This window comes from Semicossyphus pulcher, unplaced genomic scaffold (genome assembly GCF_022749685.1).
Source record: "Semicossyphus pulcher isolate SPU_LCO1_2020_fin unplaced genomic scaffold, fSemPul1.0.p SCAF_6, whole genome shotgun sequence".
Lineage (NCBI taxonomy): Eukaryota > Metazoa > Chordata > Actinopteri > Labriformes > Labridae > Semicossyphus > Semicossyphus pulcher.
The window spans coordinates 13,569,106-13,584,449 of record NW_027211737.1 but is presented as its reverse complement, the minus strand read 5'-3'; the positions used below and the strand labels follow the sequence as shown (position 1 = coordinate 13,584,449).

At 43.2% G+C, this 15,344-nt stretch overlaps 1 protein-coding gene across 2 annotated transcripts in view; it reads right to left on the bottom strand.

Annotated features, from left to right (window-relative positions):
• Positions 1-211: 211 nt before the first annotated feature.
• The window catches only part of efna5b (ephrin-A5b), a 101,096-nt gene continuing 85,963 nt past the window's right edge, over positions 212-15,344 (bottom strand). Inside the window, exons 3-5 of one of the 2 annotated variants that reach the window (XM_069683335.1) lie at positions 4,184-4,249; positions 3,730-3,810; positions 212-2,273 (exon numbers count right to left, since the gene is read on the bottom strand). In XM_069683335.1, the coding sequence (XP_069539436.1) occupies positions 2,146-2,273; positions 3,730-3,810; positions 4,184-4,249 (275 nt within the window). In that variant the 3' untranslated portion in view covers positions 212-2,145. The remainder of the gene's footprint in view (positions 2,274-3,729; positions 3,811-4,183; positions 4,250-15,344) is intronic. The other variant, XM_069683336.1, reaches the window with a different exon arrangement.

Below are 15,344 nucleotides of genomic sequence, written 5' to 3'. Positions count from 1 at the left end.
TTTCCCTTGTTTTGTTTTGTTAGGCACTCTTGTCACACTACCTTCGGCTACCTCCCGTGTCTTTTCTATCTGCTGCCGTTGTGCGCGTCTCTCCCTTTCATGCTCACCGTCTCCTTCACTCACCGATTCTCTCAAACTGCAAGGTCATTGGTGCTTTAAAACCCCCCCACGGTTGAAATCGACACCCCCCCCTCCCGAGACCCCCCAAGCCTTCCACCATCTATTTTTAATACCAGAAATAACTCCCCTTGCCACAACATGGGGTCCGCATGCCTGTCATTTTGAACCTCATTAAAGAGTCACTTAAACCAGTAACACTAGGAGCTGAAGGTGGACACGCAATTGCTCCTGTGCTGCTCTTCTTCTATCCGTCTTTTAGAACCAATTGCTGCCCTATTTCTCATCCGAAAAAAAGAACCTGTCTCTGAGCTAATTCCTCTGTCTTTAAGAAACAAGCCCCTTCCGTTTGAGAGAGAGACACAATCGGTTTCATTATGCTAACTCGCCATGTGCATCTGTGGGAGCTGAGGGGAGCTGAATATCATTACAACAATTCATTTGAATATAAGTGCTAACATAAACCTAGCCTCGCTAAATAGAGCTGTGCATTGCTTTGATTTAAACGGATAGTTTCCTTTCTAACGCTATGTGTTTTTAGCTAATTGCAGCGATGCATCAGTCCTGTAAACGCTGCACTAACTCTCTGAGCTATAAACTGAATGCGAAAGCAGCTAACTAATGTTTAATGAGCATGAGCTAAAGCTTAAAGATGTAAGACAAAGTTTGGCACTTTAAATTGAAGTGTCTTTTCGTACATGATCTCTGTAATTCTCCTAATTTAAGTGGATTTCACTACAAAAATACAAAGTTTTCAGTGTCTGCAGTATGAAAGAGAATGTTTGGAGACACTATCGGCGACGTAAAATAACTTAATGCTTTAGAGAGAAGGAGGAAGTATTCAATTTAGCTGTGATTTCTTTCAAAATATCACTTTAACAGTCGGTATCAGAAGAAGCTGTGGATGCAAATGTTTATGAGTGTTTTATATCGACAAATCCTCAAACGGAACAAGGAGAACGATTGCCGCCCGGCTCGGTAAACGTTGCATAAAAACGACTGTGACCGTCGCCGTGAAATTGTGTGATCAACTTCCAAAAGCTATCGATCCTCCGCCTTTTAATAGCAGTCTGCAAAGTGTCTGGAGAGAAAGTTTCAATTTGGCCGTCTTGCGAGTCAGAGTGAATCAAATGCTTTGCGAGCTGTTTTATTGAGCAGACAGGCGTGCTCTACGCGGAGGAGGACGAGGAGAAGTTGTCTCTTGGTTTCATGGGTTTTACACTCGCTCAGGAAAAGGGCTAAGTAGCTTATACATCAATGCACGCGCTTTATATTCAGGAGGAACTAAGGCGCCATCTTTAAACCAGCTCAGTCAAAAGATCAGGGGGGCTAAGGTGCATGCTATGTTCGTATTTCTCAGTGCTTTAAACCATCTTTTCCTACGCATCTCCCAGCCTGTTACTGCACTTTTCAGTGAAATGAAAGTGCACAGATCAGCTTCTTATAACCCGGCAGAACTTGAAAGGCTTCTTGAGAGGTCTCGGGACTATTTACTAGTGTATGTACAGTCATTTCTAACTCCTACAATCTTCACTCTCCTACTGTCTAATGCTGCTACTGTCTACAACTTTGTAAAAACCCTACTGCTAGTGACGGTTAGTGTAATTGTCTCTGTAAGTCTGCATGTGTGTGTGTGTGTGTGTGTGTGTGTGTGTGTGTGTATATGTGTGTGGGTAAACATCAGTGCTGCAATGACATAAACATGATGTAAAGGGATGTCACAAAAAAGTCACGGGAAATTAAGAATCACTAAGTGTCAAAAAAGGGGGATTTGGCATCTTAGTTGAAGGTTAAAGAGGCGGAACTGTCTCTCCCACTCCCAACATCAACTTGTTTCACTCACAGACGGAGAAAGACCACTTAAATAGATTTCTGGAAAAAATAGAGGGTTCCTTGAGAAGCCTGCTCTGATGCCCAATCAAGCAAAAAAACGCTCTCCAACCAAAATCCCGCCCCCTTCCCTGCAGCCAGCCTCGGGCAGATTCAGGCCACGCTAGGTGTAAATGCCCTCCGGGACAGAGGGAGGCGCTATAAAGTGAAGAGTGCTGGTAGGCAGACCAGCAACAAAAGCAGGAGCGGACTCGTGTTCTGCAGGTGCGGCGCAGCGTTTGTTTCGTCGCTCCGGGAAGGCTCAGCCGGTTCGTGGCTGGTATCATCTGCAGGGGGAGAAGAAGAATCAAAGGTGAAATGCTATTTATGGCACAAAGTGCTTTCCAGCATTGCATCACAGACAGAAGACAAACTTATGGGATTAGTGCGGTCTCAAGGTTTCTATTGTGTCCAAGGCCGGAAGTGATTGTATTTCAAAATTAGAAACAAGAGTGGAGACAAACTTGAGTGAAGTCTGAGTTGCCATATGAACTTCAGTTGCTATAATATGCTTCAAATCACATTTTTAATTCCGTCCCCATGTGAGGAGTCTCTTTGTCTGTGTGGCCGTGGCATCAGTATCTGTGTGCAGCCATGTGCCCGCTGCACCATGGGAAAGTAGCTGAACCATGCACAGCAAAGGACAGATAGGCAGAACAGAGGCCCGGACAGTTATATAACATTACAAATGTGTGTACGGGGTAAGGGAGTGGAGGGACGTGGCAACGGAAGATGACGGATGAGTGTTTTAATTTCCCTCCTTTGGAGGGCGTATTGTAGGGGAATGAGCCAAAAGAAGCATGCAAGGTGAGAGCAATGAAAGCTGCAGGCGGGAGAGCAGGGCGGGGGAATGGGTGGATAGACAATCAGGCAGGAGGAAAGGCTGGTTGGGATCTGGCCTCTCTGCGTAGTTAATTATAAGCTCAGAACATTACGGTGAACTCAATTCTCCAATTTCAGAATGTTATGATCATATTTTCAATTGAGTAATATCCATAAAAATGTGTTTCATAAATGTAATGTCTTATATTTGACAGTTTCTTATGAATATAGTCCCACTGGGGCGGCGTTTTATTGTTTCAGTCCTTGTGGCGAGCCGGTGCTGGGAGTGAGGCAGCAGCATGTGGGTGATGTTGTGGGGGGAAGTGTTCCACTTCAGTGACTGGGTGAGACACATGTATGAAGACATAAAAAGGCTGTGCGTTCACTGCACACAAACGAATCAATGCTGCGCTGCAGAGCCAGACTGCAGCTCAGTGAGGAGAGACAAAACATGAAACTTTGCCAGATATATTTTTCATGTGTTTATGTGTACATACTATTTAACTGATGACATCTATCAATGTATATGTATTGATTTTAATGTATAAGGGCAGAATGTTGTAAGTAAATGGAACAGAGAGCACAACATGCAGTCACAAGTCCAATAAGTGAATGTGAGTGTGAAACATGCACATCTACAAGAACATCACATGACACATTCATGAGTACCATATATGTGTAATTTAACATATACACCACATATACAGTGTATACACACACATATATTAACATGCAATAAAGACTACAGATGTACGATGCAAGCCACAGTAGCAGGACACGACTTTGGTCATCTGGAGGAGCACCAGGCAGAGATGACGGACAGACCAGCATCACAGTAGAGAGTCACAGAACAAGACACACATGTACAGATGTATGGAGGTCATACTGAAGAGAATCAAAAAAGCAGGAAGCCATACTAACCTCGTGGTTCTAATGTATTGTCTACTTTGTCGTTTACGTCAAATACGCGGTCATGTACGCCTATAGTTTTCACACAGCTGTCTATAACAGAGAATAGGGAGAATGAGAGATCATTAGAGGTATCTGCCAAATAGGTTAGTGACATTTGAAGCCCCCCTCTCAGCCCTGAAATTAAACATCCCAAGCAACAAAGTTCATGGCAACATTCAGATGAGGTATGCAGTGCCCTGGGTTTCATTTGAAGTGATCATCTATCATTGGATCATGTTTTCCACAAAACATTTTCTTAGCCAGTAAAGCAGATCTGTGAGACATGAAAGGGGAATGTTGGACAGTGGGCACAAAGGTAATTGAGGAGGAAGAGAAGGAGACATAAACTGTTTTGATTTTTAATCAAAATGTGGACTTCAACAAGCTCTTGTGCTAAAGCCCTGTGTTGCATGCAAACGCTTACTTGATGGTCGGACGAAAACTTTGAGCTTCAGGCATGTTCTCCTCCCGTTCTCAGCGATGGTGGAGGCTGGAAAGAAAAAGCAAAGGGAAAGAGGAGTGTTAATATGATACTAAATATATTACATCTGCACTAAACAATGAAAATGCTTCCCAAATATGTTTTTCTTTCATATTAAGGTCTGCGAGAAGAGTTTTTTTTTAATGATGAATCAACTTGATCCCCCGATTATTCCGACAAAAACAACCTTCAGATTGTTAATGTTGAATCTTAAGTGGATTTTGTAGGGTTAGTCATGGTTCTTGTGAAATTATAGCCAGAAAGTATTTACAGATGTGTTGTGGAAACCTCTCTAGGGAAAGTGGAAGGCTTTACTCACAATTTAATTGTAGCATTTTAGATTCTACAACTGGCAGCAGCTTAGTAAGGGATCAGGGAATTGGCATCATTTATGAGTCTTTAAAAAAACACAGATTTTTAAAGTGTTTTTGCTTTTTACTTTCCTTTCTCACAACCTCATGAAGGGACACAAAGTTCACGCAGCGAGGATGTATGTGCTGCATGTGTGGATGGTTTGCGGTCGCTGTCAGGAAATGGATCCCTTCCTGTCAAACCCATGGGGTGTGAATCTCTGAGCGTTAGCTACCATAGCGGCTGTATCACATCTCCTAAAAATATCTCCGTTGGAGAGCGTGTGCGTGCATGTGTGTGAGTGTGTGGTTGACCACTAATGGTGTTGTGGTGAGGCACCAGGTGCTGTCTCCTGGATAGGGGTCAAACACATGTCAGTTGGAGCATGGTGGCTCTGTGCTGCGAGCATCCATCACGGCAGCAGAATGTACAGTAGTTTAAAAATATGTGCTGCTGTCTCGTGTCAGGACCTCACATTATAAGGAGAATATTGCAGGATTTTCCCATCATTGTGATATATTAACGCCATTTGCCGTAAACCTGTTTTCATTTCTAGTACCCCCTCCAGCTCCAGAGAGACCATATTGTGCGCTGTCTTTCGGGCATCATTTTATGTCCTCTGTGGATCATTCCACAGCTGATGCAATGAAGCCGAGCATTTCTAAAGGCTACCATTTGGGATCTGTCAACTCCTCTCTAGTGAACCTTTACCTAAGCCCTCCCCGGCTTTCCCTCTCCCAGCTGTGTCACCCTCTCTTCTCGTCTGTCAGCGTAGCCCTATCCATTCATCAAAGCTCAATTGACTGGCCGTCGTCATATTTACAGCACATACACCAACCAATGTGTCCACATACACACACAGGACACACATTTTCTTACATATCTGGAAGTGTCACTATATGTCCTCCTTAATATCAGCTTTTACAATTCTCTGATCCCTTCTTGTCTGGAGTAGAGTTGTTCTGATACCGATACCAGTATCAGTATCGGCCCAGTATATGCCAGTCAATGCCAGTTTAATGTTACGCATACCTGCAAAATGTCAGCAATCAGTGTTTTGAGTGGAGGCAGTATCCATAAATCACTGTATCAGTATTGGTAAATATCGGTATCAGTATCGGTAAATATCGTTATCAGTATTGGTAAATATTTGTAACAGTATCGGTAAATATCGGTATCAGTATTGGTAAATATCGGTATCAGTATTGGTAAATATCTGTATCAGTATCCATATTGGAACCAGAAAAGAAAAAATGGCATTGGAACATCTCTACTCTGCGGAATGTCCTGCATTAAAAATGTCTGTATGCACATTGCTGCAATCAATATTCAGCTGGATCTATTTTATGTGGAGGCAGTGGAAAAAGCAGTGAGCTGTCTCTTTAGCCAAGGGATGTGTTCATTAAGAGAACAAGTGACTAATAACTTAAGAAAAGGATCAGAGATGGAAATCTTTCTTGCATTCTGCATACTCTCTTCTCCACATCGACCAAGATGGAGCCGCCAGTTTTCCACCAAATGCAGACTGCACACTCTTTCAATCACTTTCATTTCACGAAGCCGTCTCTCCGGCTCATCAAGCTCCCTCTCTATGCGGCTCCCCTCTCGACCTCGCTGTTACCATTTTAATGTTGTCGCTTCATCAGCCGCTATCTCTTTCTTAGTCATGTGTCAGCGTGCAAGAGAGGTGGCGTGAGATCAGGAGCTCCTTTTTTTCTTTACAGCTCGCTTCATATTCAGCAGATGCATGGGGGGAAGAAAAGTGGAGGGGCCTTATTATTTCTCTGTGGAGGCAGCCGATGACACGCTAATGAACCTTGACCACCGCTGCTCACCCACTCACTCATATATACACACCAGTACCCACACAATTTATGTCGCTCTTCTTATTGCTCCACTTCTCTTTTTTTCCCTAACACTACTTCATGCCCCTATTTTCAAAGTGTGCGTGTACACACACAACGTCTCCAGATGTCTTATCTTCATCACTGTTGTAGGCCGAGCTGAGTCACAGCCATCGACACCAGCCACTTAGCAGAGGCAGCTGATCATGAGAGAAGTATGGCCCCGATGAAAACGGCAACAGGCATGTGGGAGTCTCTGTCATGATGACAGTCAGTGAAGCTGTTGTGATGTTTATAGAACAAGCTATTCACCTCCTACGCAACGGCAAAAGGCGCAAGAGTGGACAGATGTCAGGATTGTGGTGATATAAGTAGCTTTTACCAGTTATGTAAGAGATGAATTATTCTGTTTTCTTGAGCGGTGTGCAGCAACTATCAAATACTCCCTGTAATCCAGTAAAGGACAATGACCAACCAAACTTTCACTCAGAAGTGCACCAGGATGGCAGAGTGTTTACGCCATTGGACTTGAGGTCCAATGTGGGTTTGAACTCCTCTCTTGGTAGATATATGCAGTCCCTTGTTCTTTGATTCTTTGAAGCTTAATCCAAAAGGCAACTGGACTCGGTTGAAGCTCTTGAAGACATTTCACCTCTCATCCGAAAGGCTTCTTCAGTTCTGAACTTCAACCAAGTCCAGTCGCCTTTTGGATTAAGCTTCGAATTACTATGCCCTGGATGACTGAGAACCTTCACAGACTTGTTCTTTGATAAGACTAAGGAAAAGACATCTATAAACATTATTGGCGTTATGGCGTGGCTGTGGCTCAGAGGTAGGGCCTATGACCTTCTAACTGGTAGATTGGTGGTTCAATCCCTGGCGGTCCACATGTGAAGGTGTCCTTGGGCAAGACACTGAACCCCAGGTACTGCCGTTTGAATGTAAAAGATCAGTACTGATAGGTAGTACTAAAAATAGCAGTCTTTCCATCAGTGTATTAATGTATGTTTGAAAGAGTATGACATGTAGTGTAAAGTGCTTTGAGTACAGTATAAGTGCAGGCCATTTGCTATTTACCACTGTGTTGACATGCTGCGGATGACCGAGGTGTGTTGCCGTACATTCTTGACTACAAAGGGAAGATTAAGCTTTGGCTCTACATTCCTCTCTTGCTAGCAGCTCTTCGTCCTCTGTGTTTGATGAGAATCCCTTCACCCAGGGCCCAAACCGTCCACGCCAGCGCCTGTTTATTTTGGATTAACATGCTGCGGAGGGCCAGCTTATTGTTCTTTTAGGCCGTAACATCAACACCTGCTATTCTGGTTCCCATCAGGACCCACAGCCTCAACCGTCAATCCGTGCAGCCTGAGCAAGTGGCTGCTTTGAAGGACAGAGTCCCTGAAAAGATGTCCCAGAGACGGAGGGGGGAGGGAGAGGATTGGGAGATAGTGGGGGAGAAGGAGGTCAGGTTACTCCTCCAAGCTTGTCCCCTGGCTGGTAATGGCTGGTCCCCTCAGTACACTGCATTATGCAGCAGCATTAAGGCAAATGGAATGAAGCAGAATCCAATTACGGAAGAACAAACAGGTGGGCTCAGCGCGGCTTAGGCGCAGTATTGTTTCAATCACAGGCCGAGCCAAGCTTTATTGCAACTGTAATGTTATCTGGAAAACACATTTCCTTTGGCGTTCAATGGACGAGTCAACAGCACATTCCAGACATGTGGATATAAAACCGTGTTTCTGCGGTGATAGGGAGCTTAAAGCTGAGTTTACACTGGCTACATACAGTGGATAATATCATGGTGGGATACCGATTTCTAATCCAACATTTAGGAGGCGTAATGACTCAGCTGTGGAAGAATTCTGCAGAGTGAGTTGATCAAACTGCTCAAAGTGGTTTGGTTGGGGTTTTTAAACATTAAATCTTCTGGGTGTTTTCATAGCCAGCAAACCAGCAAAGATGTGGACATTTGGGAGTTACAACACAACCAGAGGGCTTAATGCAATTTAGCAAAGTGTTGAGTTTCCTCTTTTGTATTCAGTTTAAGATTCCCTTGTTTGTAGGGGTTTAATGCAACATGCTTAAACAACCACAGAGACTACATGTCCCAAATGATGTGAAAAAGCAGTTAAATTTTAACGTTAAAATAATTTTTCATTAAGGTTTAAAGTTTAATAAGCCAAAACATGCACTTGTATCCCATCATGAGAACATGTAAGATTAATCACATCATGTTATTATGCCTCCAGTCTGCAGCAGGTCTCCAGCTGCGTTTAATAATGGTGCTGTAATCCTTTGATCCCTGCTTATTTGTCAGGATGGGACGGGTTAAACAAAATGCCCTGTAATGTTGTGTCCAGCATGGGGCATTCCTAGCGAGCTAATTCTGCCAGATCCCTGGAAAAAAAAAAAGAGCCGATGGCCTTGTCTTTGATTCAGGGAGATTAGTCATGTGGCTTATGTCGTACAAAGCTAGTCACAGTTTAAGTCCAGGAGTCCAGGAGTCTGAGTTTACATAAACCGGTGTCCAAGAGAGAGGACACACATGGATGTAAACACACACAGGGCTACTTAGAAGCATTGTGCCCTCTTCTGCTTACATCTCCTTCTTTTTAATTAGACAGCCGGAATATCATTTCTTATTTTCCGTGTATAAGAATCACTGCTCATTAACGTTTGTCCTTCAGATTCAGGGTGTTGGATGTAGGCAGTAAAATAAAGTTGAACTCTTCACAAGGACGAAAACCTTGAAGACAAAAGATTAGAGAGTTTCAGACAGAGAAAGGGAGGAATACAATTTCTGTGTCCCCTTCATTGCGTAATATAACCTGCTGCAAAATAGCCTCTTTACAATAGCACACACCTCCAGTACAAACTAATATACGACACAATGTAGTACATGCCTCAAATGCACTCAAAATAACTCAATGTCCTTCCCACATTCAACCAGTTCCAGCGCACAATACACTTTCTACTAAGAATCATAAAAAGAAGAAAAAATACACACAAAAAAAAAGACTCAAAAGTACACATAGAAACTGCACATGTGCGTGCCTACACACAATCTGTGCTCGTAAGAAGATGGAAGAGACTCTCCACTGCAGAGGCCCATTAACCAGATGCTACTACAGCGAACACACAATGGGAGGGAATGAAGGAGCGGTGAAAGAGGAAGACTTGATTCAGGCGGCAGAGCGAACATAAACTCTCCGCCCCCGGTGATGGCTGGCCTTTTGCTCTTTACTTGCATCTTTCAACCTCCGCCAAGAGTGAACCAAAGTCATTCCACACGCCACTCCTCGCGAGGTCAGGAGCGAGATCGGAGGAGGAGAAGAGAGCACTAATTCTTATTTAACACCTAATTAAACATTGCACTAGTTTCCTCATATTATTGCGTATCAATGCGATATACCGGGGTCACAATTCACTATTATGTCAATGTACAATAAGCACGCTAATTTGGTGAAAGATCTCTTTATAGCTATCCAACAAATTGCTTCAAGTCTTCTTAAAAATGAATGCAACTGATTGAAGTCTGAAAAGCCTTTAATTCTTCAACTCTCTTCTGTCTTTACACTCAAATTAGAATGAATGTGATGTTTTAATCTAAGGGGGAGTTAAGGGTTTTAAAACAAGCACATAATAATAAATCACTGTACACAATAATGTTTCATTACTGCACTAAGTGTATTCCATGGAAACATAATATTATTAGGCCCAAGTATCCACCCACTGAGTAAACTGTGTATGTGTGCGTACTATAATGTGTGTTGCAATAAAGGAGGAACAAATAAATTAGCAATAACCAATTAAACATAATGACTAATGCACCGGCTTAATAATATATGTGTTAATGGTTTATTGGCCAAGGATGAAACGTTCTTGTCTTTGTGGACGGCTGTTAGCAGCATGAATCACTCGAGGCCGAGAGGAGCCTCCTGCCCTCTGACTCACAACCCTCTCCGCCCCTACCTTACCTCCGTTCTCTCGCCTCTTCACAGCTTCTCTGTTTTCCGTCAGGCAAATGTGATGACTACTTTATTGGCGGTCAAAGTCACATAACTTGATTAGAGACTTTTCTCTCCCGCCTCGCTTTCTCCAGGCTGTCAACAAGTGTGCCATGACTTCGCTCATGGTCTATTATTAGCCAAGTGTGGCCAATGGGGGCTGGCTCGCTGGTTGACTGCTTCACTTTGTTTTTGAAAGGGGACTCTTAAAACTCCAGTGAGCTTCTCATAGTCGAACCTCTCACACTTTGTTCTTATGTTATTGGATCTTCTCAGGGGCCAGCAGACGGAGCTGACTGATTTGTTACTATTTACTGGTGTGTTTGATGTTCATATTTAGCCTGGAAACCAGACAAGTCTTCAAACGTATGTTTTATTTTCTCTGGCGGACTCGTCTTAGCCCTGTCGTGTTAAAAATCATTTTCATCCCACCTGGCTTTGGTCGGGCCAAACACAACACTTTCTTCTAATATGAGGCTGGTTTAATACAATGACCGTATAACACCCAAGATGGCTGCCGCTGATGTGGAACGTTGTAAATCTGCTGTTGCCACAATATAAAACAAATTGGACGTCAGGTCACGCTGAGTACAAATGGAAAGTGTTGGCTACTAAATCATGTCAATGCCAAACTTCTTTGTATTATGAGGAACTAGAAGCCACATGAATTGGATGTTGGAACTACTGAGCCTAGCATCCTATTGCTTTATCATTCTTTTCATCGCTCTGATTGGCTGCAGGTCTAGCCAAACACATCCAGAAGCAGTTTGGTGTACGCCCAAGTGTTTCACATTTGCAAATTGGTCTGGCAATGCCACGCCAGATGGGTGACAAACTGTAGATAAATTCAAATAAAGCGCAAGTTGTAAGGCCACCACAAGCTGCCGTAAAAGCTTCAATGCTGCTTGGCATCGATTCTACGAGTCGTGTGAAGGCTACTAGAGGAACGGAGACACTTTATACCTAATGGTATTTAGTGTTTTGATGTTTGAAGAGTGTTCTTGAACACGCCGATCGAAGAACTCTCACTCATGTTCAATTGGGTTGACAAATTGTGCGTTAAGGCCATTGAAACTATTACTCATCTTCACATTTAACAAACTATTGAGTGATCCACTCGTGGGTTTCTCTTTGAATTTGTAAGCCTGTACCAGATAGCATATCTGTGGAGCTAATAGGCATCTGGTGCAAAGAGAGGACGAAGGCTAGCTAGGTAGTTCTTTCACAACACTCAAAGAGAGAGATGAAAAGGGAAGACAAGAAGCCATGTAGTAACCAGGGGAGACTGAGGTGGTGGAATGTCCTTCCATCTGTCAGCCTTGTAATAACGCATTCCAGACAGCGTGCATCTGTGTGCCTCTTCTGTCTGTTCATGCGTATGGATGCACATTGTACACGAGTACATGTGTATCCAGCTCCCTGCCACATTACTGCATGTTGTCGGATCATTTCTGAATGCTGATGACAGGGTTGATTTTTCATGTGAGTGTATGAAAGGCTTGAGTTATGATGGTGTCCATATGCAGGTTCCCTGCTTGTACCGCAAATGGAGCAGCAGCGGCTCTTTATCATTATTAGCAGACCTCCCAAAGGCCTAACAAAACACAGGCTGCATACACCGTCGCCTGCTTCTATTTCATTTGTCCATTAATGCCATTTTCCTGCTGCTGCCTGCTCCATGAGCTCCATTCTGCTCTCAAATGCAACATGAAGGAGCGTGGTGCATCACAGGATTTATTATCAATCAGAGGACGGATATAGTCCGTGTGTACGAGGAGCTCTGAGTGCATGTAACACTCCAGTGATGTTAGAGAACATCGCAAAAAGGTTTTCTTGCATGTTAGTTTTGCTATTTATGATCAATCTAGTGTTGCATTATGCATAGTGGCCAATGGGCATCTGCAGATGACTGAAGGCTAACCAAATTTATTTTATTTAGTTATCTAACATGGGTAGACTCATCGCCCAGCCTTGGGGTCTTATTATAGTGTTCATTTGACATCAGCCACAGACTCTCACAGGGTCTTACTGCTTTGTCCTTCTTCCTCAGTGTCACATCCAGAAATGTCTATAAACTCCATCTGAAAGTGCGACACAAAGGTGTTATTGATTCTATTTACCGTGAGGAGCAGTACCGGTCCTTTAGGTGAACAAGTCAGACAACAAGCAAACAGCATCCTTTTCTGCCGACAATCTGCCACCGCGTGATCACACCAAGTGCTTCCCTATTTGCCGCACATCTTACACGCCTACAAACACCATCACTCCACTCACTCACTCATCTCTCGCTGTGAGCTGCCACCGATATTGGATTCTTGCCCTTTTCAGATTAAAATCACTCAAATACGAGATTGTGGAATTGTGTCCATATTAGAAAAAACGTGCTCGCGTCAGCATTCTGCGAGATGGGTTTCGCTTTAACCACGAATGCACTGTGACCTCTGACCTCAGGAGTGCTCCGACTTATCCCTCCTGTCCGACTCGCAGGCAGACGCCTCCGAGCTGTAACTCACTCACTGCTAATGCTGCGTTTCGCTGAGTAGCTTGAGTATATGACCATTCCCTTTCTCCGGGATACATTTAACATCTTTATTGTATTTCCTTCTCTCTCTCTCTCTCTCTCTCTCTCTCTCTCTCTCTGCTCTGTCTTGTGTTGACCGGTGGAGAAAACACAGCCGAGTGTTAACTCCAAAAGAATAAGGCTCCTGAGTGACTCCAGCTTTCATCTTGTCTTCAAATTACCTGCCTCCGAGAGAGAGAGAGAGAGAGAGAGAGGGAGAGGGAGAGGGAGCGCGGAGAGGCTGACACTAACCGAAATGAAGAATTATGACCTCCATTTGAGTAAATTCCCTCCGTCCTGCTCGCGTTGATTAAGCTGTTTCTGTTGTTGAAGCAGATGACAGCAGAACCCTGTCTCCTCGCTCTAATTTTATCAGAGATACAACAAATCAACCCCTCGACCCGCATCGAACTCGCAGGGCGAAAACACCATTAACGGCTATTTTCTCTGCAGGAATATGATCTGACAGCTTAATTTTCATCCACAAACAAGAAAGCTAATCAATCACGTCACTGAGGGCACATTTTTCATCCCCCATTCCCTCCGGTCATTTGGCTACGGAAAGTTATTAGAGATGAGGAAAAGATTAATATTCTGCTACTGTATTTATGGGCACTATTTATGTATATCAGGCCTCTGCTTTCTGTATTAAACAGAAGTGAGTCTAAATGAATTCTAGAGTGAAATCAGTGAAATATTGATCGTCAATAAATAGTCCATCTTCATTTGGGCCTGCTATAAAACTAATGCATTACATGAATTCCCCTACGTGATATACTGTTATGTCTCACGCACATGAATCCATTCACTGTGTCTAACCTCTGCCTTATGTGCTCATAGTGACCTCCAGCTCCGAGTACATTGACATGTCTGTTTACTGCAGGTGTGCAGTATGGTCAGCTTCAGAGGGTAATGATGCATAAGATTTTCCCTGTTAGCACTACGCACTCACACAATGCAGGCAAATGGCCTACAAGGGCAAAGTCTGACCACTGAGCTGCACATCATCATATCATATACATACAGCTTATACAGTGGACATCTATGCTGTGTGACGCTAGACGCTAGACTTGTGACCTCACGTCAACAGAAGTTAATAAGTTACTCAATATTTAAAAAAGAAAGTTGTCTCTAATTACTGTTTGAGATTTATAATTTACACATTTGGCCTTGGGAGCGTTCACTTTTTAATGCTGGAGAGAAGATGATTAGCTGAACGATAATGATCCCTGGAGAAAAAAAACAGGCCAATTCCTGGTGAGCACCAGAGCAGACAAGGCCACACAGGTCTTTTGACACTGCCAGCTTGAAGCCCTTAAAAAAGTATGAAATATTCAAATTTTTCATTCTTAGTAGTTTAATTTCACTATCACCGAATGAGGTCACACAATGGTGATTGAACCCGTGGCCCACTGATGAAAGCCTTTGCATTTGGGTGTCTGTGGCGATTTTTTGGCAGAAAAAAATCACAAGCGGCGCCCAAGCAGTGGTTGGTCTGCCAGAGAGGGTAGGAGGAGCTAAGCAACTGCTTCTCCGGTCCCTGCAAGTGTTGTGAGTAAACAGTAATCTACTATGGCTGAACAAACGAAGAAAAGATTGATGACTACAGATACAACTTCAAAAATAAGTGAAAATCCAAAGAAAAAGACACAAATTCGATGCTCAGATGAAGGCAAACATCACTCATGCGACACTGTCTGGATATCTGGGAAACATGCTCCTGCAATTACAGTTTATCGCCAGATGTGCCGCCAAAGAGAACAAAATTGAGATCTTCAAGATTACCACTTTAAGTCAATTTCATCAGGGCGGCATCATGAACGTTATGTGCAAACTGACTCCTTGTTTGCCCCTATGTAGTGATACATGTAGAACGACTTTTGATGTCAAGCCAACAATGAACCACAAAATGTGACAACCAACTCTGAATAGTTTCCATAAAATGATGCAACCGCAGCCCTGAGCAACAGTTTAATCAGTGTTCACTCATGGCTGCACAGCAGTACACAATGATGACTTCAAATCAGTCCACAGCTTTCTTTCTCATTGGACACAAATGAGATGGGATATAATCAGGTTGGTAGCTGGCAGAGTTTTATCATAGTAGCAGTGTAAGTTAAATATCTACACAACCTGATTAGGAAACATTATGCTTATCATTTAAAAGAGTAACCTAATGCCCTCACTTTGTTGAGCTCTTACAGTGTTATCAGACGCTGATAAACTATATATTTAATGTAATTACTCCAGCGGGAAGATTTTTATCACCTTCTGCCAGACCATGAGAAAAAAGACAGAACAACTGGACGCATATTGTAAACTACGACCAAGTAACCCAA